The sequence below is a fragment of the Rhinopithecus roxellana genome, chromosome 13 (assembly GCF_007565055.1).
Source record: "Rhinopithecus roxellana isolate Shanxi Qingling chromosome 13, ASM756505v1, whole genome shotgun sequence".
Taxonomy (NCBI): Eukaryota; Metazoa; Chordata; class Mammalia; order Primates; family Cercopithecidae; genus Rhinopithecus; species Rhinopithecus roxellana.
In genome coordinates, this window is record NC_044561.1 from 124,394,069 (window position 1) to 124,420,336 (window position 26,268).

At 52.0% G+C, this 26,268-nt stretch overlaps 1 protein-coding gene across 2 annotated transcripts in view; it reads left to right on the plus strand.

The window, feature by feature from the left end:
- Positions 1-26,268, plus strand: part of BCAS4 (breast carcinoma amplified sequence 4) — an 85,488-nt gene that overhangs the window by 36,007 nt on the left and 23,213 nt on the right. The window contains exons 3-4 of one of the 2 annotated variants that reach the window (XM_010363382.1): positions 1,802-1,903; positions 13,002-13,136. In XM_010363382.1, the coding sequence (XP_010361684.1) occupies positions 1,802-1,903; positions 13,002-13,136 (237 nt within the window). The remainder of the gene's footprint in view (positions 1-1,801; positions 1,904-13,001; positions 13,137-26,268) is intronic. The other variant, XM_010363383.1, reaches the window with a different exon arrangement.

Here is a 26,268-nt window from a genome sequence, read left to right on the forward strand (position 1 = left end):
TTTTTTAATCAAAATTTAGGGCCAGGAGTGGTGACTCACCCCTATAATCCCAGCTCTTTGGGAGGCCGAGGCAGGTGGATTACTTGAGGTCAGAAGTTCAAGACCAACCTGGCCAACGTGGTGAAACCCTGTCTCCACTAAAATACAAAAACTACCCGGGCATGGTGGTGCGCACCTGTGGTCCCAGCGACTCAGGAGGCTGAGGCAGGAGAATCGCTTGAACCTGGGAGGCGGAGGTTACAGTGAGCTGAGATTGCACCACTTCACTCCAGCCTGGGCAACAGAGCCAGACTCAGTCTCAAAAAACAAACAAACAAACTAAAGCCACTAGGCCTAGCCCAAAATCTAGGGGAGGAGATTACCTGAGGGTGAGGATACCAGGAGGGTGAGACCCCGGGGAGCACGTCAGAAGCCGCCTCCACACTCCACGCCAGCACTGTGCTAAACAGCTCATCCTCAGCATCCCAGCGAAAGGACCATCATCATCTCACCACTGTCCCAGTGAGCAAAGGAGGGCTCAGAGAGGTGCAGTGAGTTGCCCAAGGTCACAGAGCTCATGGTGGGTAGGGCTAAATTTAAACACTAGCCTGAATCCTTAGTCCAGCTCCTGCTGTGCCCCACTGGTGTTTCTGTAACAGTGGTCCCCAGATTCCTATTCCAATGTTGCCTCAGAGTGTTGGCTGAAAATGCAGATTCTCAAACTAGGAGAGGCTGGGAATCAGAATCAGTGTTTGAAAGGCTTCCCCAAGGAGATTCAGTTGCTCCCCCAGATTTTTTTTTTTCTTTTTTGAGATGGAGTTTCACTCTGTCACCTAGGCTGGAGTGCAATGGCTCGATCTTGGCTCACTGCAACCACCACCTCCCGGGTTCAAGCAATTCTCCCGCCTCAGCCTCCCGAGTAGCTGAGATTAGACATGTGTGCTCTATGCCTGGCTAATTTTTGTATTTTTAGTAGAGACAGGGTTTCACCATGTTGGCCAGGCTGGTCTTGAACTCCTGACCTCAGGTGATCCACCTACCTCAGCCTCCCAAAGTTCTGGGATTAAAGGCGTGAGCCACCACGGCCAGCCGCTCCCCAGAATTTGAGAGCCATGAATATATGGCCTTTTTTGCACAGCGAGGATGTGATAACATGAAAATGGAATCTCTCATTCTCTCTCACACACACAGAAGAGTTAGGCTTGGTCCTTGGGTTCTGAAGGAAAAAGGAACCATCGGCGTCTGATTTCAGTGATCAAGGGAAAGATATGTGGCTTCATACAGTTCACTTGTGGAACCCTTGCAAGCAGAAGAAAATGATAACTCAAGGAGATGGTGCAAGGAAGTACTTAGGACAAGCCTGCGTGTCGGAAGCATCTGATACATGAGAGTTGTGGTTTTCATTAACATTATTAATGAATATTAATTGTAATGATCAACTTGTTAATATTCCAGTGCAATGAAAACTGGACTGACTTTGACTTTGGTTTAGAGAAGAGATTCTGATTCTTGCCATTTGCTCCAGTTCAGTGGTTTAGAAAATGAAGATATTTCGTTTGGGACTGGTGTTGCTGGGTGGTTGGTGGGGAAGTGATTAATTTGTGGTTCAGTAAATAATACCTGGGTAGGTCTGGGTCTGCAGAGGCAATGAGGTTGGTCCTCCCCTGGGGCTCTGGGTTGTTCTTGGGCCTGTCTGGCGCAGGATGCCACCTGGCACCTCAGCCATCGGTGGGGTCTGCGTAGACCCTGGCCGACCTCTGAGGCAGGCAGGAGGACACAGTGACAGGTCAGAAGGCCTGATGAGCTGTTTTGTTCCTTGCAGATCAGGAGTGATACTTCACAGATCCTGGAGGAAAACATCCCAGTCCTTAAGGCCAAACTGACAGAAATGCGTGGCATCTACGCCAAAGTGGACCGGCTAGAGGTGCGTCTAGGCAAACGAAGGTTCTGAGGCTGTGAACCTGATCTGGCTTTTCCCTTTTCCTGGAAGACGCCGATCTGGCCTTGAATATGCAGGCATTATGCCCAATGCAGGGGTTGGTGGTGGCAGTTGGGGGGTCTGCACTCAAGTGATATTTTGGAAAAACCACAAGTAAGAATTTGTTTCCAGGCCAGGTGCAGTGGCTCATGCCTGTAATCCCAGCATTTTGGGAAGCCAATGTGGAAGGATCGCTTGAGCCCAGGAGTTTGAGACCAGCAACATGGCGAAACCCCATCTCTACCAAAAATACAGAACTAGTCAGGTGTGGTGGGTGCATGCCTCTAGTCCTAGCTACTTGGGAGGCTGAGGTAGGAGGATGGCTTAAGCCCAGGAGGTCGTGGCTACCGTGAGCCTTGATTGTGCCACTGTACTCCAGCCTGGGCGATAGAGCAAGATCCTGTCTCAAAAAGAGAAAAAAGAATTTGTTTCCAACATTTAAAATCAGGGTGCTTTATATAAAAATCTGCATTTTAAGCTTTTGAAAATTCAGAAACTTTGATAACCCTGGACCCACATTTCCTTAAATACTTTAATCTGTTTATGTTTCAAGGCATAAATAAATATATAATGTATACAAGCCTAAGTATGTAATTTAGTGAATTTTTACATATATCGACATCATGTGATGATGACCCAAATTGAGAGCGAGAACATTTCCAGGCCCTGGGTGGCATTCTTGCAGTGTTCTTGCAAGAATGGATGGAGGCTGGGCGTGGTGGCTCACACCTGTAATCCTAGCACTTTGGGAGGCTGAGGCGGGTGAATCAATCGAGGCCAAGAGTTCGAAACCACCCTGGCCAACCTGGTGAAACCCTGTCTCTACTAAAAATATGAAAATCAACTGCGTGTGGTGGCACACACTGAGGAGGCTGAGGCACAAGAATCACTTGAACCTGGGAGGCAGAGGTTGCAGTGAGCCAAGATCACACCACTGCACTCCAGCCTGGGCAACAGAGCAAGACTGTCTGAAAAAAAAAAATGGATGGAGCTGATGGCTGCTGCTCCTCAGAAGGGCATGGGCTCTCCAGTTTTCCACAGTCCTCACCATGCCCTCTTGCCTTACCACTGACGTAGCTCACCCATCTTTTACTCGCCTGGCTAAGATGCATGGCATCTTATTTCCTCCTTGCTGCACTGCAGAGTCAGTCCCCTCACTGCCCCCGTCTCCTGGAAGAGGAGCATAAGCTTTGCAAGGTCAGCCGCTTCTCTGGGGTCACACTACTAGTTACATCAAGCCAGGACTCCAGCCCATATGTGCCGGTGCAGACGCTCTTCATCCACCTGGGCCCCTAGGCTTGGGACCCTGGCTCCGTGCACAGCAGAGGACTGGGAGGCTGAGAGGACCTTGCGGTTGTGTCATAGTCACCTGGCCAGAGGGAATGTGAGCCCCTCCCAAGCTGCAGAGGGAGGGAGCAGGCGTGGCTGTCAGCACGGAGTTAGCAGAGAATTAACATTCTTGTCAGCAGAGAATGAAGCAGGAATATAATTAAAACTTTGCCCTTGGAATAGCTGATTCATTTGAATTTTATTCCACACGTTTGAAAGAGGAAAGAAAATGTGAAGACTTGCAGCTTGGTTCTCGCCTGGCCTGGGCCGGCCCAGCTGTCAGGACCGTTCCTTTCTGAGCGTTCAGTCCATTGATATTGACTGAGGGCCAGGAGAGACCCTCAGCAGGGTATTACCACATTGGCCTCCTATCGCTGCTGGGAGAAATTACCATGAACTTAGTGGCTTAAAACAACACCTAGGAGCCTCTCTGAGCCCACCCTGGCTTAGGAGGCTGCCCAATTTTAAAAAAAAGAAGAAGAAAAGAAAACAACACTTTTTTTTTTTTTTTTTTTTTGAGACGGAGTCTCGCTCTATAGCCCTGGCTGGAGTGCAGTGGCATGATCTCGGCTCTCTGCAACCTCTGCCTCCTGAGTTCGAGTGATTCTCCTGCCTCAGCCTCCCAAGTAACTGGGATTATAGGCACCTGCCACCACGTCCGGCTAATTTTTGTTTTTTTAGTAGAGACAAGGTTTTGCCATGTTGGCTAGGCTGCTCTTGAACTCCCGACCTCAAAGGATCTGCCCGCCTCAGCCTCCCAAAGTGCTGCGATTACAGGCATGAGCCACTGCACTCGTCCACAGCACACATTTATTATCTTATAGTTCTGGAAGTCAGAAGCTCAAAATGTGCCTTATGGGGCTAAAGTCAGGTGGTGGCAGGTTGGCCCCTTCCGGAGGCTCTGGGGAGAATCTTTGCCTTTCCTTGCCTTTTTTCCTGCCTTTTCCAGATTCTAGCACTGCCTGCATTCCTCAGCTCGTGGCCCCTGCCTCCCACTTCAAAGCCTATGGAGTGACATCTTCCTGTCTCTCTGTTGCTGGCCCTCCTGCCTCCCTCTTGTAAGGACCCTTGAGATTATGTTGGGCCTACCTGGATGATCCACAGTGACCTCCTATTCCAAGATCCTTAACTTAATCACACCTGCAGGATCCCTTTTGCCAAGGAAGGTGACATATTCACAGGTTCTGGGACTAGGACATGGACATCTTTGGGAGCCATTGTTCTGCTGCTCACACTTGGCCAGGATTTGCTTTCATTAGGCAAGTGCTGTGAAGGGAAGCAGTGACTGAGGTATGGGATCTATAGGACCCTGGAGAAGGAGTGGAAGGAACTGTGTTAGGTGGGTGGGGGAACTGTGGGAACTGTGTTAGGTGGGTGGGGGAACTGTGGGAACTGTCTTAGGTGGGTGGGGGAACTGTGGGAACTGTGTTAGGTGGGTGCAGCTCAGGCAGGGACTCCAGGCGGGATCTTGGCTCTGAGCAGGGAGGAGATTCGGATGTTGGAAGGATCTTGGGAGGCCAGGTATTGGGGGCAAAGGGGAATCAGACCCCAGTGGGGCCAAAGAAACTGGCAACAGCAGCCAGGTTGTCCAACCCTTGCCATCCGAGGTCAGGACTTTGGCCTTTATCCTGAGGAGGAGGAAGCCGCCAAAGAGTGCGGGCAGCCCAGTGGTTAGGAACGCACACCCCAGTGCAGGGCTTCTCAGCCCCAGTGCTGCTGACCTGGAAAATTCTCTGTTGTGGGGCTGCTCTGGGTATTGTAAGTTGCTTAGCAGCCTCTCTGGCCTCCACTCACAAGATACTATTAGCATTCCTCCAACCCCACTCCCCAGCGTGACAACCAAACATGTGGCCAAATGTCCCCGGGGGCAAGATCGCTGCTGTTTCGAAGCGCTGATCTAGAGCCGCACAGCCTGGGTTCAAGTCCTAGTGCTGCTGTCTCCTAGCGTGTGAACCCCAGAAAATTCTGAGCCTCATTTCCCCATAAAATGAGAGTGATGGTGAGGTTCTTGCACGCAGATCCTTGTCGTATTCAACAAACATTTGCTGCACTGTGGGCTTCTCAGAGATGGGTGCTGGGCATACGACCGAGGGGAGATGTCTGGTTCCCTGTGGGTGGTCCTGGAGGAGCATTAGACAGGGAAGCAGGCCGGGTGGGGCGGGTCGGCCTCAAGAGCACACACCAAGGGGTCCTGGCCAGAGCTGGAACAGAGGGGGCTTCCCAAGTGTGTGACCTGGACCCTAAGGCCTGAGATTGGTGCAGAAAACCTGGGGAGGGAGCAGCTTGTGCAAAGAAAGGTCCAGGGGCGGGAAAAGGCAGCTTCTCAGACACCTGGGGCCCGGGAGGAGCTCAAGGTCAGGGATGAGACTGGAGTGAGGGATGTAGCCCACAGGGTGGTAGGGCCAAGGCCTGGAGTTTGTACCCTGTCCTTAGAATGACAGGACCCATCAGAGGGATTGCAGCTGCTGTAACCCCAACTCCCCACCAACAGGGAAGTCAACATTGATTATTCTTTTTTTCATTCATTCATTCATTCATTCATTCATTCATTGTAGAGACCGAGGCTCACTAAGTTGCTGCTCAGGCTGGTCTCGAACTTCTTTTTTTTTTGAGATGGAGTCTCGCTCTGTTGCCCAGGCTGGAGTGCAGTGGTAGGATCTTGGCTCACTGCAACCTCTGCCTCCCGGATTTGAGTGATTCTTCTGCCTCAGCCTCCTGAGTAGCTGGGATTACAGGAATGCCCACCACACTCGGCTAAGTTTTGTATTTTTAGTAGAGATGGGGTTTCACCACGTTGACCAGGCTGGTCTCGAACTCCTGACCTCAAGTGATCTACCTGCCTTGGCCTCCCAAAGTGCTGGGATTACAGGCATGAGCCACCATGCCCAGCCGATTATTCTTAAAGTATACCATTTGGAGGTGTGAGGTATATTTACCAGGTGATACAACAATAAGCACTATCTCATTCCAGAACATTTTCCCAAAAGGTACCTCATGCCTACTGGCGACCATTCCCCAGCCCCCGACTCTGGCAACCACTCTTCTACTTTCTGTCTCTGGATTTGCCTGTGCTGGACATTTCATGCTAATGGAATCATACCACATATGGCCTTTTGGGCTTGGCTTCTTTCACTTGCCATAAAGGTTTCAGGGTTCATCTATGTTGTAGCATGTGCCAGGACCTCATTCCTTCTGTGGTTGAATCATCTTTTGGTATATGGCTGGACCGTACATCATTTGTCCATGCACTAGCTGGTGTATAGTCGGGTGCTTTCCGCTTTACGGCTGTCGTGAATAATGCTGCTATGAACGTTGCGTACAAGTTTTTGTGTGACATATGTTTTCATTTCTTTTGGGTAGATAACCTAGGAGTGGAATTATTGGCAGGTCTTTTTAGGAGAGCTATGGAAACTCATTTTAGGAAGTTTCAAACAATTTTCCGAAGTGACTACAACATTTTGAACTCCACTCGTTTTAGGAAGTTTCAAGCAATTTTCCAAAGTGACTACACCATTTTGAACTTCCACCCACGCAACTACTACAATTTTTTTTTTTTTGAGACGGAGTCTCTCTGTGTCGCCAGGCTGGAGTGCAGTGGTGCAATCTCAGCTCACTGCAACCTCTGCCTCCCGGGTTCAAGCCATTCTCCTGCCTCAGCCTCCCGAGTAGCTGGGACTACAGGCGCCCACCACCTCGCCCAGCTAAGTTTTTGTATTTTTAGTAGAGACGGGGTTTCACCATGTTGGATGGTCTCGATCTCCTGACCTTGTGATCCGCCTGCCTCAGCCTCCTAAAGTGCTGGTATTACAGTCATGAGCCACCGCGCCTGGCCTACTATAAGTTTTAGATGGAGACTGCAAACTCAGATGCCAACAGGAGCCAGAACTGCTGAGGGACCAGGTGTTAGAAGACCAACCCCAAGCTCTCCCCATTCCTTTCTGGGAACAGCTGAGAAGCAACTGTCACCACCGTGGGGCGTGAATCTCCTGGCTGTCACAGACCACACTCTGACCTAGAGTCTCACCAACATTGAGGCTGAGTGGCACTCACCTCCTGTCAACACCCCTGCACGTCTGCTTGCTTTAGAGTAGAGAGAGATTTCTCTGTAACTGATGCTCTGTTAAAAGGGGGAAGTCCTAAGGGAGGTTCCAAGAGGACCATGGATTTTTAAGGTCCATGTGGGACCTTAAAAAGTGGGAGATGATGTATTTCTTTTCCTTTTTTTTTTTTTTTTCAGAGACAGAGTCTCACTCTGTCACCCAAGCTGGAGTGCAATGGCACGATCTCGGCTCACTGCAACCTCTGCCTCCTGGGTTCAAGTGATTTTCCTGCCTCAGCCTCCCAAGTAGCTGGGACTACAGGCGTATGCCACCACGCATGGCTAATTTTTGTAGTTTTAGTAGAGATGGGGTTTCACCATGTTGGTCAGGCTGGTCCCGAACTCCTGACCTCATGATCCACCTGCCTCAGCCTCCCAAAGTGCTGGGATTACAGGCGTGAGCCACCATGCCTGGCTGATGTTGTATTTCCTATTAGCTCAAGTGTGTGACATCAAACAATAAAACTGAGGGACCTGCTGAGAACCTGACATTGTAAGGGGCAGGTGGACTCCAGAGCCAGAGAGCTGGGGTCTGATCTGCCCATTTGGTAATTCACCAACCCCCATGGAGTCAGTGTCAAGGAAGACCCCCATCTCCTGGAAGGGAATGTGCCGTCCACCCCTCAGAGTGAGGATTAAACGAGACCAGCACCTGCCATCTTGCAGATGCTCTGCAAGGACAAACCATTATGGTGGTTGTAGTGGTCCACAAGGCTGAGAGAGGGAGAATTTGTCCAGGATGGAACAATGACTGCTCTGCCCTGCCAGGGGGAGGTCCTAGGGTGACTAGAGTGTCAGTGGCTTCCAAAGACTGCAAGTCCATCCTGCCCTCAGAATCAGTGTGACCTGCCAGGTGAGAGCTTGGAAACCACGAGGTGACCTCTCAGGCCAGAACTTGACCCTTTATCAGTTGTATTAGTAAAAACTAACTTTGTTTTTTTTGAGACAAGTTCTCGCTCTGTCATCCAGGCTGGAGTGCAGTGGTGCAGTCACACTTCCTGGCCTCAACCGATCCTCCCACCTCAGCCTCCCGAACTTGGGACTACAGGCGTGTACCACTACGCCCAGCTAATTTTTTTTTTTTGAGACGGAGTCTCACTCAGTCACCCAGGCTGGAGTGCAGTGGCACAGTCTCGGCTCACTGCAAGCTCTGCCTCCCGGGTTCACGACATTCTCCTGCCTCAGCCTCCCGAGTAGCTTGGACTACAGGCACCTGCCACCGTGCCCGGCTAATTTTTTGTATTTTTTTTTTTAGTAGAGACGGGGTTTCACCATGATCTCGATCTCCTGACCTTGTGATCCGCCCGCCTCAGCCTCCCAAAGTGCTGGGATTACAGGCGTGAGCCACTGCGCCCTGCCACAATTTTTTGTATTTTCTATGGAGATGGAGTTTTGCCATGTTGCTCAGGTTCATCTTGAACTCCTGGGTCAAGCAATCTGCCCACTTTGGCCTCTCAAAGTGCCAAGATTACAGGCATGAGCCACCATGCCCAGCCAACAAAAACTAATATTTTTGAGTACCTACTACAGGCGAGGGACTATGAGTGCTTTACACATAAGAACTCACTTCAACTCCACAGCAACCCCAGGAGCAAGGTCCTGCTATTAGTCTCATTTTACAGAAAAAGCCGCTGAGGCACAGAGATGAGAAGTGACTCTCCTGAGTTCACACAGGTGGGAAGTGGTAGAACTGGGGTTGCAAAGTTTATGTTCCCCCCTGCTGGATGTCAACACACCTTTCTGTACAGGAATCATGCTCTGAAGCTGGGAACTATTTGGTGGAAGTGTTCAAATTCTCCAGGCGTAGTGGTTCGGCCTGTAATCCCAGCACTTTGGGAGGCCGAAGTGGGAGGATCACTTGAGCCCAGGAATTCGAGATCAGCCTGGGCAACATGGCAAGACCCCTGTGTCCAGGGGGAACAAAAGTGTTCAAATTCCTCAATACTTGCCAATATATTTTTGAACAATGAGGCTTTCCTCCTTCCCTCCCTCTCAACTGATTATAAAAGTAGCATATCTTTATTGAAGAGGAAAATATGCAGAAATCAATCATACTCCCTGCATCCAGCCCTCAGGGTGGCTAAGATTAGCGGTGAGCCCTCTCGCTCACCTGCAGCCACCACAGCCTGGCTGTGTGGGTGGACATGTGCATCTCCTCTCCCCGGAGTCGGGGCTGCCCTGGCCCAGGTTTCCGCCTCTCTGGCCGTGGCTTGGCTGGGCTGGCCTCACTGGCAGGCATTTTGGAGACAGTTCAGACATCGCTAGCGCACATTCCTCAGCTTCGCCTCACACTCTCCACCAGATTGGTATTAACGCAGGGAGCATAAAATTGGAATCGGCTGGAGGAAGGGGAGTTGGGACTTTCTTCAGAGTTTTACAACCATATGTGCTGGCTGAGCCAGGCCTCTGAGGCTGGAACCCTTGTCAGATGCTTCCTGGCCCATTTCCCACCCACCCACCTCTATACACACACACACATACACGTACACATCTGCACATACACACACACACACACACAACGTGGCTGATTCAGCCTTTCAGCCCTGCTGCAGCCAGAGACCCAGGGCGGCAGCAGCACAAGAGAAGCCTCCATCTTGCGTTCACTCAATGTCGTTTTGCTAAGGATACACTCACTCATTCACTCATTCATTCATGCACGTGTGCATTTATGCATCCACCATCCATATGGGCCCTGTCTCCTGGACCAGGCTCTGGTCTTGGCCTGTGAGCAGTGCTAACTCAGCAGCTTCTCTTTTAGAACCCACATTCTAAAGGGCGTGGACCGTGAATAGATAAGAATTTCAGAGGGCAATGAGGGCTGTGAAGAACAGGAATCTGGGTGGCTCTAGAGTGCTTGCCGGGGCTGTATGACATCAGGTGCTCAGGGACAGTTAGATGGAAGCCTGAAAGACGGACTGAGCGCGGTGGCTCACGCCTGTAATCCCAGCACTTTGGGAGGCCGAGTCAGGCAGAACACCTGGGGTCAGGAGTTTGAGACCAGCCTGGCCAACATGGTGAAACGCCATCCTTATTAAAAATACAATGTAAGACGAGGTACAGTGGCTCACGCCTGTAATCCCAGCACTTTGGGAGGCCGAGGTGGGCGAATCACCTGAGATCTGGAGTTTGAGATCAGCCCGACCAACATGGAGAAACCCTGTCTCTACTAAAAATACAAAATTAGCTGGACATGGTGGTGCTCACCTGTAATGCCAGCTACTTGGGAGGCTGAGGCAGGAGAATTGCTTGAATCTGGAGGCAGAGGTTGCAGCGAGCCAAGGTCATGCTATTGCACTCCAGCCTGGGCGACAGAGTGAGACTCAACCTTAAAAACAAAACAAAACAAAACACAAGCAGGGCCACACCCCGTGGAGAAAGGAGAGCGGGCACTATAGGCAGGGAGTGCAGGTGCAGAGGCCTGTGGGGTGAGGCTGGGCACTTGAAAGGAACCAAAGGGAAGCGTGTGGAGGGAGGAGGGAAGGTAGGGCTGGATGGCAGGAGGCCTGACGGGTCTTGGGAGGACTGCATTTCACGGTATTATTGAAAGAGAGGCTTTCCCAGGAGCAGCCAGCACTGAGGTGTCCTCATTCCTGTTCCTGGAATGAGAAAAATCTTTTCTATTTGGCTAATGGAACAAAGCAGGCCACAGAGGTACTGCTTTGTCTGAGATGGCACTGTAGTCCCCACCTCTGCTGCCTTTAGCCATGTACACATGCACACGCACACTAACATGTGCCCACACATGTACTGAGCACAAAGACAGTACGAAAAGACACACAGCAGAGGTCACAAATGGGTGAGTTACATTTTACTGGGCCTGCACAGCATTTTTTTTAAAGTGTAGATTTATTGCTAACGTTGAATAAAACGATATTTTTCATGAAATCTGAATGTCCTTTTTAAAACGATAGTGTCTGAAATTTGATGGGCTCCTAATATGTGCTAAGCACTCTAATTGTTTAATAAGGTTAGTGTTTTTGTTTCTGGTTTTTGAAATGGAATGTTGCCCTGTCCCCCAGGCTGGAATGCAGTGTCCCGATCTCAGCTCACTGCAACCTCTGCCTCCTGGGTTCAAGTAATTCTCACGCCTTAGCCTCCTGAGTAGCTGGGAATACAGGCATGCGCCACCACACCCGGCTAATTTTTTTTGTATTTTTAATAGAGATGGGATTTTGCCATGTCAGCCAGGCTGGTCTCAAACTCCTGGCCTCAAGTGACCAGCCCGCCTTGGCCTCCCAAAGTGCTGGGATTATAGGCATGAGAGCTACTCCACCTGGCCAACGTTGATATTGTTTTTAATCCCCATTTTTCAGATAATAAAATTGAGGCTAATAGAAGTTAAGTAACGTGCCGAAAGGTACACAGCTATTGAGAGGTAGAATTTGGATTCTCATCTAGAGAAGCTGATCATGGCTCACTGTAGCCTTGAACTCCTGGGCTCAAGTGATCCTCCTGCTTCAGTGTCCTGAGTAGCTGAAGCTACAGGCACATGCCACCATGCCTGGCTAATTTTTCAATGTTTTTGTAGAGATACGGTTTTACCATGTTGCCCAGGCTGGTCTTAAATTCCTGACCTCAAGTGACCCTCCCTGGCTTCAGCTTCCCAAAGTATTGAGATTACAGACAGAAGGTACCATGCCCAGCCAGAATTCTTTTTTTTTGTTTATTTTAATTTAATTTATTTTTTTGAGCCGGAGTTTCACTCTTGTCACCCAGGCTGGAGTGCAGTGGCGTGATCTCAGCTCACTGCAACCTCCACCTCCCGGGTTCAAGTGATTTTCCTGTCTCAGTCTCCCGAGTAGTTGGGATTACAGGCACCCGCCACCATGCCCAGCTACTTTTTATATTTTTAGCAGAGACGGGGTTTCACCATGTTGACCAGGCTAGTCTTGAACTCCTGACCTCAGGTGATCTACCCACATTAGCCTCCCAAAGTGCTGAGATTACAGGCGTGAGCCACTGTGCCCGTTATTCTTCTTGAAACTGGCAGCTCTGCACTTGGGGCCTGCAGCTGAGTGGTTCCTGTGGGCCTGGACTCAGCTTTCTGGTTGACCCTGCTTCCCATTAGGCCACCTTTACCAGCTTGTTTCCTGCTAGGCCCTTGGTGGCTTCTCAGTTCGAATATACAGCACATCCACTATTAAAATGAGCGTTTGTGTGTCCTTAACATAGATGAAAAGTACAAATAAATAAGCAATTGGGCTATTTCTATAAAATCAACTTTTAACATAAAAGGCTTTGAAATCTGATGAATGTGCCCTGAGACCCTGCCACCCCGTCCCCCCGCCGGGCCCCGGCACTTCCTGGCTTCGTGACTTTGAGCAGGTGACCCAGCCTCTCTGAGCCTTGATTTCCCTCCCCTGTAAAATGGAGGCTAAGAACAGCGTCCCTATGGGGAGAAGGCAAGAGGCCACCAGCGGGAGCTGTGACGGTTGTCAGAGTTTCTGCAGGTGCCCCTCCAGCGAAGCAGGCCCTGCCGCCTTGTGGGGAGCCCCTTTGGAGGGAGGCTGGTCGTAGTGATGAAAGGCCTGGAGTCCCCACCGTCCTAGGGAGTGTGGCCAGGAATGGGCTCCAGCCTGCACAGATGTGGCATCATGGCCTCTCCGTGTCTCTCAGGCCTTCGTCAAGATGGTCGGACACCATGTCGCCTTCCTGGAAGCGGACGTGCTTCAGGCTGAGCGGGACCATGGGGCCTTCCCGCAGGCCCTGCGGAGGTGGCTGGGATCCGCAGGGCTCCCCTCCTTCAGGAACGTGAGTATCCTGACCCAAGAAGTGAGGGGAGGGCTGCTCCTGCTTCCCTCTGCAGACCCCAGTGTGGGGAGGAGCGCGCAGGAAGCCAGGTTCAGGGGGCGTATTTCACCTCTGCAGACAGGAAACGGGTACAGGCGGCCAGACACCTCAGCCTTTCTCTGTCCCCTGTGAGCCCCGGGCTGTGATGGTTTGTGTGCTCATCCACCGTTTATTGGGCACCTACTGTTTGCTGAGTGCCATCTGAGGTTACTGTGGTGAGCAGAAACAGCTCCTGTCCTCCTGCCCATCCTGGCACACTTAGGGACAGTGACCAGGGTGACATCCAGAATTCTGGCCAGGTTCCCCTTCCTGGGGCAGGAGTCAGTCTCAAGGAGCAGGGGAAGGGGGATGGGTTTATGGCCTGCAAAGGCCGTTCTCTTCCTCATCTCTCCTCTGTCGTCCTGGGATCCTCTCCATGGCCCCGCAAGGAAGGAAGGATCATGTGTCCTTTTTGTTTTGTTTGGAAATGGAGTCTCACTCTGTCACCCAGGCTGGAGTGCAGTGGCATGATCTCAGCTCACTGCAACCTTCGCCTCCCGGGTTCAAGTGATTCTCCTACCTCAGCCTCCCAAGTAGCTGGGATTACAGGTGCGTGCCACCATGCTCAGCTAATTTCTGTATTTTTAGTAGAGATGGGGTTTCACCATGTTGACCAGGCTGGTCTTGAAGTCCTGAATTTAAGTAATCCACCTGCCTTGGCCTCCCAAAGTGCTGGGATTACAGGCATGGGCCACCATGCCTGGCTAATCACCCTCATTTTATAGTTGAGAAGATGGAGGCTCAGGGAAGGAGATAAGGGGACTTGTCTGAGGTCAGGGCCTGGAGTGCCTGTTTCTGGTGACTTGCCCTTCTCAGGAAAGGTGTCACCTAGTGGGGCCTCTTGTGGCTCCTTGGGCTCTGCCTACAGGTATCCCCTCTACTGCCCTGTCTCCACTGTTCCTGCCTGTCCACACCTTATCTCCACTTTATCACAACAGCCCATTTAGTGAATGCTTTTTGTTTTTGAGATAGGATCTCACTCTGTCATCCAGGCTGGAATGCAGGCATGATCCTAACTCATCGCAGCCTGGAACTCCTGGGCTCAAGTGATCCTCCCACCTTAGCCTCCCAAGTAGTTGAGGCTGCAGGCATGTACCACCACACCTGGCTAATTTTTTTTTTTTTTCTTTTTTTTTTTTTGAGATGGAGTCTCGCTCTGTTGCCCAGGCTGGAGTGCAGTGGCGCCATCTCGGCTCACTGCAAGCTCCGCCTCCCGGGTTCACGCCATTCTCCTGCCTCAGCCTCCCGAGTAGCTGGGACTACAGGCCGCCACCACGCTCGGCTAATTTTTTTTTTTTTTTTTTGTATTTTAGTAGAGATGGAGTTTCACCGTGTTAGCCAGGATGGTCTGGATCTCCTGACCTCGTGATCTGCCCATCTCGGCCTCCCAAAGTGCTGGGATTACAGGCGTGAGCCACCGTGCCGGGCCGCTAATTTTTATTTTTGTAGAGACAGAGGCTCGCTTTGCTGCCCAGACTGGTCTCCATCTCTTGGACTTCAGTGATCCTCCTGCCTTGACTTCCCAAAGTGCTGAGATTACAGGCATGAGCTACCACGCCTGGCCTTGTTGAGTGCAAACAAGGTTCCAGGCTCTGCGTTAGGCATTTTATATGCAGTGATTCATTTACCTTTCCCAGCCATCTTGTGTGCTGGGTATTAATAGTATCTCCATTTAACAGGTGAGGAAATGAAAATTCAGAAAGTGTCAGGGTTCTGCCCATGGGCAGAATTTGGCCCATGTCAACTCATTCTATTTGGCCAGGTGATATATTTAAACAATGCGACTTGAAATGCCTGATAGGGCATGTGCTTTCCCGTCACAGGCTCCTGGCCTCATTGTACCTGCCTGAGGCACGTGCTACTCACCTGCCTGCTTCCAGATGAGTGGTTTGCCCAAACTTGTAACAGCTGGACAGTGGCCTCTCAAGATTTCATGGTCTAGGAACTCCTCTTGATCTTTCAGAGCCCAGGTTAAAGACACCTCCTGTGAGAAGCCCTCTGGGATTGCCCCCCTTCAGACAAACTCCATCTCTTTGCTTTCCAAAGACAATGAAGTCATGAGCTGCATCCTTTGTTCTCTCCCTCAACTTACGGTGACCATTCCTGAGTGACTTTTTCCACTGATGGCTTTAAAAGCACATTTGGGGCCGGGCACGGTGACTTATGCCTATAAAACCAGCACTTTGGGAGGCCAAGGCAGGTGGTTCACTTGAGCCCAGGAGTTCGAGACCAGACTGGGCAACATGGCAAAACCCCATTTCTACAAAAAATAGAAAAGTTAGCTGGGCATGGTGGCGCATGCCTGTGGTCTCAGTTACTCGGGAAGCTGAGTGGGTGGATCACTTGAGCCCAGCCTGGGAGGTGGAGGTTTCGGTGAGCCGAGATCGCATGACTGCACTCAGCCTAGGTAACAGAGTGAGACCCTGTCTCACAAATAAAAGCACATTAGGGGCCAGATGTGGTAGCTCATGGCTATAATCCCACCACTTTGGGGGGCCAAGGTGGGAGGATTGCTTGAGTTCAAGACCAGCCTGGGCAACAAAGCAAGACCTCATCTCTACAAGAAATTATCCAAGTGTGATGGCGTGTACCTGTGGCCCTAGCTACTCAGGAGGCTGAGGTAGGAGGATCACTTGAGCCTAGGAGTTTGAGGCTGCAATGGACCTTGATCATGCCACTACACTCTAGCCTGGACAATAGAACAAGCCCTCTCTCTGAAAATTAAAAAAAAAAATTTTTTTTTTTAAAGACACATCGGGGCAGAAAGGACCTTGGCTGTCCATGTCCTGTTAGGACCCAAGTATCGTAACAGTGGGTCCTGCCTGTCATTTAATACACGTCTTGCAGTCAGCACAGTCATCCCCATGAGGTTGGTGCTAGTGTTCCCATTTACAGAGGCAGAGACTGAGGCTTGGAGACGGAGAATCACCTATCCAGGGTCACTGCTGGGTTTGGAATCCAGGCCTGTGGAGCTCTGAAACTGAGGTCCCCCACCACCCCTGCTGCAGGGATGTGGCACCCCCCCGGGGTGTGGCTGGGGCATGCTGGGACCTGCACCCTCTCCTCTCTGCCACACTGGGCCTTGCTAAGCCTTGGAGAGCCCCCTAGACCTACCTGTGGTGACTTGTTCCAGGAAGTGCGTCCTGGCCAGGGGTGGGTGAGTCATTCAGCAACCCCGGTGTGTTGTTCTTGGCCCCACAAGGGCTTTGTCTGGGGGAGGCGGTGCAGCCAAGTGTGTGCGCATGCGTGTGCAGACCTGAAGGCTCCAGGGCTGGGGCTGCTCCAGGGTGTGAGCTGGAGGGGCCCTTCCAGAATGATGACCATCACCGCTGCTGTTGGGGCCGACTCTGCAGTCGCCTCACACCCCACCCTGTGAAGAAGGTGTGGTCATTGTTCCTGTTTTACGGATGAGGAAACCGAGTCACTGAGGGTTGCCCCACGCAGAAAGTGGTGGAGCTGGGATTTGAACTTGTGATGTCTGGGCCCAGAGCTGGTGCCCTGCACCCCGTTGGCCCATTCTATGCCCTCCCTGACCCCGGACCTGCTCTCTGGGAGGTGGGAGTCCTTGTAGGGCGCCCAGGCCTTCTCAGTGTCCTCCATCTTGATTCTTTCAAAACTGGGATGTTGTGCCGTGTCTAGTCAGTTCCCCTCAGCGCCTCCTTCCCCAGGGTGGACACCTCCTTTCTGTGACCCTGAACAGCCGTCACCCTCAGAGGCTGACATTCCAGCCTCCACCAAGGGCTTGGATCTCCACCAAGCCCTTCTCCTGGGGCCTGTTCCAATGCACAGTGTAGGCCCGAGGGGCCCAGGCAGCTGCGGGCTCGGAGAGCTTTGGTTTCTCTCCTGGTACCTCCCCCAGGATCCCCACTGCTCCCCCGAGGCCTCCCCCAACCCCGGTCAGGGTGACGTGGCTATGTGGTGCCCCTGGGCTGTCTGTTCCTCACCCACCCGTGCTGTCTCCAAAGGGTCCATGGAGTGGAGAGCGCTGAGGTGAGACAGGGATATTGGGTGGCCCCACGGGAATGCTGGCATGGGGTTCTGCCCCTGTGGGGAGCCACACCACTCGCCAGAGGCCCAGCTCCCAGAGAGGGCAGGCTGCCCGCTGCCCAGGTGACTTGGTGCCGGCGTGGACATGGCCTGTAGCCTGGGCTGGCCCGAGGGGTCTGGTACAGCAAGTGACCTGAGGATACTAGTGTTTCCCCTCAGCCAGCTTTTCGACTGGAGCCTGGCCTCTCAGCCCCGCCTTTGAGCCTCCTGAGAAAGAGGCATTTGCTCCACAGACGGAGCCAGCCTGTGCCCCAGGCCCTTGGCGCCCAGCCACCAAAATGTATGCATGACTGTGCTACGACATATGTATTTTGTGGTACAAAAGTCCACATTTTCATGCTGTACTGTACAAATGAAAAGTTTTCAGTTATGCTTTTATATTGATCGCTATAACATTGTAAGGTTTTAATAAAAATTGCACCTCCCTTTCATTGTAGCTAAGCCCTTCTGTGACATGTCTTAGCTGTGTGACCATGGGCAAGTCTCTTAGCCTCTCTGTGCCTCAGAGACAGCCAGGCACAGTGGCTTCCACCCATAATCCCAGCACTTTGGGAGGCCAGGGCAGGAGGATCGCTTGAGCTGGGAACAACATAGGGAGACCACATCTCTAATTTACTAGATGTTATTAAGATAATATTTTTTGAGATCCTAAAGTTATTTTGAATTGTTTCGAGATGGCTTCTCAGTGACTTCAGAATAAAATCCAAACTCCTTGTCATGGTCTGCAAGAGGCTGCATGATCTGGTCACGTTCAGTCTGTCTTTTTTTTGTTTTGGGTTCTTTTTTTTTTTTTTATTGAGACAGTCTCACTCTGTCGCCCGGGCTGGAGTGCAGTGGTGCGATCTCAGCTCACTGCAACCTCTGCCTCCTGGGTTCAAGCAATTCCCCTGCCTCAGCCTCCCGAGTAGCTGGGATTACATGCGCCCAACACCACGCCCAGCTAATTTTTGTATTTTTAGTGAGAGACAGGGTTTTGCCATGTTTGCCCGGCTAATTTTTGTATTTTTAGTGAGAGACAGGGTTTTGCCATGTTGGCCAGGCTGGTCTCAAACTCCTGACTTCAGGTGATCTGCCCACCTCAGCCTCCCAAAGTGCTGGAATTACAGGCGTGACCCACCACGCCCAGCTTAAAATGATATCTTTAAAGTTCAAAAGAAAAGCCTCAGAGAGTCTGACTGAGTCAGTGAGCTGGCATGGGCAGGTTCGTGAGAGGCTTTGCTTGCTAGAAAACTAGTTTGGATTTGATGGAAAATGATGAGGGCCCACGCTAAAGCAGAGGAGAAAAGCTCCAGAACTCTCAGGAGGGATTCCGAGCGTGGAGCGGAAGAGCATTGGCCACCTGAAAAGCCAGCCGGTGGTGTGATCTCAGCTCACTGCAACCTCCGCTTCCTGGGGTCAAGTGATTCTCCTGCCTCAGCCTCCCAAGTAGCTGGGATTATAGGTATGCACCACCATGCCGAGCTAATTTTTGTATTTTTACTAGATACAGAGTTTTGCCACATTGGCCAAGTTGGTCTCGAACTCCTGACCTCAAGTGATCCACCCACCTCGGCCTCCCATAGTGTTGGGATTATAGGCGTGAGCCACCACACCTGGCTGAAAAGCCGGCTTTGCTTGTGAGTAATGGAGTGGTCCAGGGCAGACTCAACACTTAGTGCTCAGCGGTGAGCGGGAATCACGGGGCAGCTGACAGAGCCAGCCCTGCTGTGCCAGGCACTGTTTTCAGCCTGTCAATCCTCATAACATCCCACGAGGGAGGTGCTATTTCTATCTCCATCTTACAGGTGAGGACACTGAGGCACAGAGAAGGTAAGTAACTTACCCAGAATCACACAGTTGGACATCAGGATATGAATCCACGTTCTTCTTTCCATCACATATTGCCTTGGTGGAGAGCTGTGATCTCTTCAGGGAGCTTGTGTCTGGTGCAAGAATACAGACAATGACCAAATTCAAAGAAAATTCAGTTACAGGTGGGACATGGTGACTCATGCCTGTAATCCCAGCACTTTGGGAGGCCTAGATAGGTGGGTCACTTGAGCCCAGGAGTTACAGCCTGGGCAATATGGCGAAACCCCATCTCTACCAAAAAAATACAAACTTTGCCAGGGATGGTGGTGCATGCCTGTATTCCCAGCTACTCAGGAGGTGGAAGGATCACTTGAGCACAGGAGGTCAAGGCTGCAGTGAGCCATAGTTGTACCACTGCACTCCATCCTGGGCAACAGAGCGAGACTCTGTCTCAAAAAACAACAAGAAAAAACAGAAAATCCAGTTAGATGGCTGTTTCTTTCTTTTTTTTTTTTTTGAGACGGAGTCTCGCTCTGTTGCCCAGGCTGGAGTGTAGTGGCCAGATCTCAGCTCACTGCAAGCTCTGCCTCCCAGGTTCACGCCATTCTCCTGCCTCAGCCTCCCGAGTAGCTGGGACTACAGGCACCCGCCACCTCGCCCGGCTAGTTTTTTGTATTTTAGTAGAGACGGGGTTTCATTGTGTTAGCCAGGATGGTCTCGATCTCCTGACCTCGTGATCCGCCCGTCTCGGCCTCCCAAAGTGCTGGGATTACAGGCTTGAGCCACCGCGCCCGGCCTAGATGGCTGTTTCTAAAGGGGGCCCTTTAGCCAGGCATGGTGGTGCATGCCTGTGGTCCCAGCTACTTGGAAACCTGGGGTGGAAGAATTGCTTGAGCCCAGGAGTTCAAAGCTGCAGTGAGTCGAGATTGCACCACTGCACTCCAGCCTGGGTGACACACCCTGTCTCTACGAAATAAAATGTATAAAAATTAAAAAGGATCCCTGGTCTGAGGGGTCAGGAGTGGCCTCTGAGGAGGGGTCATGGAAGCTGAGAGCTGGATGATGAGTAAGTGTCGGTGTGGAGTCAGAAGAAAGAGCGCTCTGGGCCGAGGGAACTGCAATTGTAAAATCTCTGCAACGCACCTGAGCTTGGTGCTTGAGGAATCGCTGGTCCAGCTGGGCTGCCTGCACAAGCCAGGGCAGAGTGGAGAGAGAGAAGGTCTGAGAGGTAGCAGGGACCAGATTGTGCAGGGTCTCAAGGCCACACAGAGGAATGTAATACTATTCTAAGGGCGATGGGAGTCGTGGAAGTGTTTGTAGCAGGGGAGTGACTTGGTCAAATTTGCTTCACTTGGCGAGAAACCAGGGCTCGTTCTCTGCTCTGAGCTCAGGCTGGCATTCAGGGTCTGTGACGTCTTAGGAATTGAACACCAGAGCTGAGCAGGGCACGTGAGTGCCCTCCAGGCTGCAGGTTCGGTTGTTTGGAATGTTTCCTCCCCTGGAAATACCTCATGCTGTGCCGTGAGCTCTCTGGAATCCTCCCCTCACCAGGTCTTAGGGCCGTTGTCCAATCAGAGGAAAGAAAAGAGGCTCCGGAAAGGGGCCCAGGTCTTCCAGACGAATGTCCCTGAGACCCCGCTGGAGGGGCGGCCATGAGCCCAGTGCCTGCCTGCGGAGGGCCCCTCGCATCTGGAGATGGTTTCAGGCATGTGCGGAAGTGACAGTGTGAAATGGTGCTGGAGCCCTGCGGGCTGCGGACCTCGGAAGTACACAGAGGCCACAGCAGGTGTCCCCTTGGCCCGGGCCAGCTTCCTGCTGACCGTGCCAGGCCACCCTCCTCCTGGCTCACGTGCCCAGAGGCACAGAACAGCCTCACTAATTTGTTGTAAACCACTGTTTGTTTTCTGCCGCCAAAACGTCTTGCTCACGAGGTGTCATTTTGATTAATTTTTCTGATGGAGAAGAATGTGGTGCTTCCCAGGGAAGCTCTTTGGCTGACAGCAAAGCTGACTGGGCCAACTCCTGACTCCTTTACAGAACGGTGCTGCCCTGGCGGAGGGAAGCTTGGCTGGGACTTGGGGCTGCCTGGCCCACCTGTTCACCCCTACCCCCACCAGGGCAGCAGAGGCCTGGGGAGACCGTCGTTGCTGAGACCTTCCCAGAAAGAAAGATGGGCAGAGGGGCTGGAGGGGAGCCAGGGTGGCTTTGGAGCAAAGCAGAGCCAGGACAGGCAGGGTATGAGATGTCACCCAGTCCCACAATTGCAGTGCCCCCAGGGTGATCTGGTAACAGCAGTGAGTGAGTGAGTCTTCTGGGCACGAGACAGGAGGGAGTGGTGGGGACTGTGACGAATTGCAGACCCCATGCCTCATGTACAGGAGTGAAGCTTGCCTGGCACCAGCCTCGCAGAAATGGTGACCAGCGGTCACCAGGTTTTCCTGTATGGGGGAGAAACCTGGACATCTGGAGGGTTTTTTGTTTTTTTGTGTGTTTTTTTTAATGAATCTTCTCATGTCAAAAAGTCAGTATTTTTGTAACTGTTGAATACTGTGTGGAAAAAAGTGTTGTGGCTGGAGCAGTGGCTCACACCTGTAATCCCAGCACTTGGGAAGGCCAAGGCAGGAGGATCACTTGAGCCCAGGAGTTTGAGACCAGCCTGGGCAACATAGTGAGACCCTGTCTCTATTCTAAAAACTAAAAAAAAATAAAACTGTGTTGTACCGTGGGCTGCACCCAGCATACCCCTCGCTCTGGACTTTAGGCTGATAACCTGTACCACTTCATCCCCTCCACTGTGGAGCATTTGGGACCAGGGAGGAGTAGAGAGGCATCTTCTCCACTTTTTTGCACCAGCCCTGGCTGGAACTCTTCAACTCTAAACAGCAACATGACTAACAGCCAATAGTTGTATTGAGCCCCTACTGTATACAAAGGGCTTTCTGTGCCTCATCTCAATTTCCTATAACAACGCCAGAGGCAGATGCTATTATTCCAGTTTACAAAGAAAGGACCTAAGGCTCAGAGAGGGCTGTTCACTTGCTCAGGGACACACAGCGTAACTGGCAGAGCTGGGATTTGATCCAGCTTTGACCTTGGTCAGCTGGTCAGTGTGTGTCCCTACCTCCCTCTGTGAGCTTCCCAAGGGCAGGGACCGAAACTTCAACTGCCAGGGCTGCAGACTTGAGATCTTTGGGCTAGTTCTGCCTCAACCGCACTTGCTCTTTGGCCAGCGTGGTATATGGATACATTTAACTTGAGTTAGTTGCCAAAAAATAAATTTCATGTGAGATTTTGAGGATGAGAGGGGAGGAAGTTCCTTCTGACAACAAGTAGTTTTTCTTTGGTTGGGGGGGTGCTGTTTGCTGAGCCCTATCTGGAAGCACCCCAACTTTGCCCTTGTGGCTTCTCATGAAGAAGCAGAGGTCCAAGTGGGCCCCTGAGCGGCATCCCTGCCCAGTCAGCATCTGGCCCGCTGTGCCCACTCTTAGTGCCTGCTGGTGCATTTGAGTTTCTTCCCCTGGTAGAGCACATAGTAGGTGGTCAATAAATAGTCATCAGTGGGTGTTCTGAAGGCTTTGCCTCCCAGATTTCTTAGAGGGTGTGTCCAGGCACTGGAAGGCTGGAGAGGATTTTCAAGGCTGAAAGGGAGGTAATGAGGCCGTGGGCGGAGCTGCCCTGCCTGGGCTGCCTGCAGGAGTCCTCAGTGCCAGGCTCAGCGTGCTCCCCTCCCCCAGGGACCCCTAGCTCCCTCCCCTCGCCTCCTCTCCCTTCCTGCCCAGCCCTGCAAAGGAAGGGGCTGGGTCTCTCAGGACACCCCCTCTCCCCTGCAGAATCCCCCTGCAGGGGGCAACTCGGGGAGGAGGCCAACGGGCTCGGCTTTATCTGGTGGTGGAGGCTGGGTAAGACACAAACGAGAAGGGAGAGGAAATTGTGAGGCGCCTTCTCCTGGCCCTGAACCAGCTTCTCCTGCTGCCCCCATCAGCCCTTGCGGTAAAAATGCAGCAGGAGCAGATGGCAAATATGAGTACCACAACTGTGGAGAGCCGAGGGGCGCCGGGTCCCAGCCCCTACCCCCCAGCCCCCTCCCCACGGCTCCCAGAGACCTCCCAGGCTTGTTTCCTTCAGGGTCTTTGGTGGAGTGCTGTAGGGGGATGGAGGGTTCCTGGCAGGCTGGTTTGGGAATCAAATTGTGTTTTTCAGGCATTTCATTCTTGTTGAGATTTTGAGGATGAGAGGGGAGGAAGTTCCTTCCAACAACAAGAAGTTTTCATTGGGGGGGGCTGTTTGTTGGGTCCTATGTGGAAGCACCCCAACTTTGCCCTGGTTGGTAGGATCCTCATCATGCCCTTCTCTCAACGCAGCACCACCATCAGGGGCACCCCCTGTGGCAGTAGTGCCCTGGGCCCAGCCCTGCCATCCTGCAGTTGTTGGACATCGTTTGCCGCCTTTGCATGTGCCAGTCCCCCTCCCTGGAAAACCCTTCCCGCTCCGCGCCTGGCAATGCTCATTATTGTTCAAAGCCCCAGTCACACGGTCCCACCCCGGGAAGCCTTCTTCTGACGTCCCCAAACCCAAACCCTCGTTCATTCCCTGGCTGGCACATGGCTTTGTCTGCATTTTCTCCTGTTGCTCCCCTAGACTGAGAGCTGCTCAAGGGCGGGGCCTGTGTCTTGTCTTCACCATGGTGATGAGAGTTCTGATGCTGCTGGAGTGTTCTGGGCTCGTCTTTGGGCCGCCACAAGCAGCACTTAAACTGCCCTACTTGGTTCATCCCCAGGCCACCTGGTACAGAGTAACTGTCTCCATCCCCACTCCTCAGGTGAGGAAACCGAGGATCAGAAGTTAGAACATTTTAACGAAGCCAGGGCCTGGCCCATTTGGTTCCAGAGTCCCACATTCTTCACATCCCAGGAATCAAAATTCAAACACTCACTGAGACCAGGCAAGGCCCTGAGTGATGCAGAGAGGCCAGGCTGGGGCTGTGACCAGCAGGGGAGGCAGGGCCCTCAGCTGCAGCCTGAAGCCTGGAACAGAGACCAGAGTGGCCAGAGTGGCCAGGGCTTGCGCTTTTTGTGTTTTGTTTTTGTTTTTGTTTTTTTTTAATGGTTTCACTCTGCTGCCCAGGCTGGAGTGCAGTGGTACAATCGTAGCTCACTACAGCCTCTTCCTCCCAGGCTCAAGCAGTTCTTCTGCCTCAGCCTCCCGAGTAGCTGAGACTACAGGTGGCTGCCACCACGACTGGCTAATATTTGTAATTTTAGTAGAGATGAGGGTTCGCCATGTTGGCCAGGCCAGTCTTGAACTCCTGACCCCAAGTGATCCGTCCACCCTGGTTTCCCAAAGTGCTGGGATTACAGGCGTGAGCCACCGCACCCGGCCGAGGCCTTGCACATTTTGAAAGAGCGGATGCAGATTTTCTCTGAAATCAACTGATTTTGAAAACAGATCTGAGAGGCTCAAATAAATCTCCTCAGGGCCCTTGGTTCAGGGGCCTGCATCTGGGCCTTGGCAATGATCTGCAGTGACCGGGCAGCGCCCAGAGGACCCAGAACGTGAACCCGTGGGTGGGTACCCACCTCTCCCCGCCCAGCCTGGCATTTGAGTCTCCTCAGTGGGGGGCATCATCAAGGATGTGAGAGGTGCCAGGGCCCACGGCTGGCCTGGGTTCACTTCTCAAAAGGGGTTCTGGGTGCAGTGCCAAGGGAGGCAGTTGGTGGGATCCCTGGCACTCCTACTTTCTACTTTTTGAGCCAAACAGATGATGTTTTCTCAGTCTTATATGAAGTGTTAATGGATGCAGTCAACAACATCTCCTTTCCTTTTGTTTCTTTGAGATGGACTCTCGCTCTGTCACCCAGGCTGGAGTGTAATGGTGCGATCTCAGCTCACTGCAACCTCTGCCTCCCGGGTTCATGCGATTCTCCTGCCTCAGCCTCCCAAGTAGCTGGGATTACAGGCACCTGCCATCACGCCTGGCTAATTTTTGTATTTTTAGTAAAGACAGGGTTTCGCCATGTTGGCCAGGCTGGTCTCGAACTCCTGACCTTAAGTTATCTGCCTGCCTTGGTCTCCCAAAGGGATTACAGGTGTAAACCACCTCGTCCAGCCAACACCCCCCTTTCTTTATTTTTTATTTATTTAATTGTTTTTTGAGACAGAGACTCACTCTGTTGCCCAGGCTGGAGTGCAGTGGTGCAATCTTGGCTCACGGCAACCTCTGCCTCCTGGGTTCAAGCGATTCTCCTGCCTCAGCCTCCTGAGTAGCTGGGACTACAGGCACATGCCACCACATCTGGCTAATTTTTTGTGTTTTTAGTAGAGGTGGGGTTTAACCGTGTAGGTCAGACTGGTCTCAAACTCCTGACCTTGTGATCCGCCTGCCTTGGCCTCCCAAAGTGTTGGGATTACAGGCGTGAGTCACCACGCCCAGCCCAACACCCTCCTTTCTAATCGGAATGTCACCTTCAGGGTCACTCATCATAGAGAAACTCTGCCCCTCGCAGCTCCTCATATCATAATGCAAACCCCATTCGCCCCTAAGATTGCAGATCCAGTTCCTAAAGCGTTTGGAGGGAAATAATCAAGAGCAAGGATGCAGACCAGGGCTCTCAACCTCAGCACTGTGGACATTTGGGGCCAGGTCATTCTTTACTGTGGGGACCATTTTGTGCACTGGGGGATATTTTGTGCACTGGGGGGTGTTTTGTGCACTGGGGGGTGTTTGTACGCTGGGAGGTGTTTTGTGCACTGAGAGGTGTTTGTGCACTGGGGAATGTTTTGTGCACTGGGGGTGTTTTGTGCACTGGGGGGGTGTTTGTGCACTGGGAGGTGTTTGTGCACTGGGGAATGTTTTGTGCACTGGGGGTGTTTTGTGCACGGGGGTGTGTTTTGTGCACTGGAGTGTTTTGTGTACTGGGGGATGTTTTGTGCATTGGGGGGTGTTTTGTGCGCTGGGGGATGTTTTGTGTAGTAGGGGGTGTTTGTGCACTGGGGAATGTTTTGTGCACTGGGGGGTGTTTTGTGCACTAGGTGGTGTTTTGTGCACTGGGGGATGTTTTGTGCACTGGAGGGTGTTTTGTGCACTGGGGGATGTTTTGTGTAGTAGGGGGTGTTTGTGAATTGGGGAATGTTTTGTGCACTGGTAGGTGTTTTGCCGCATCTCTGGCCTCACTCACTAGATGCACCCTCCCCGCAGTGTAACAACCAAGAAGGAGTC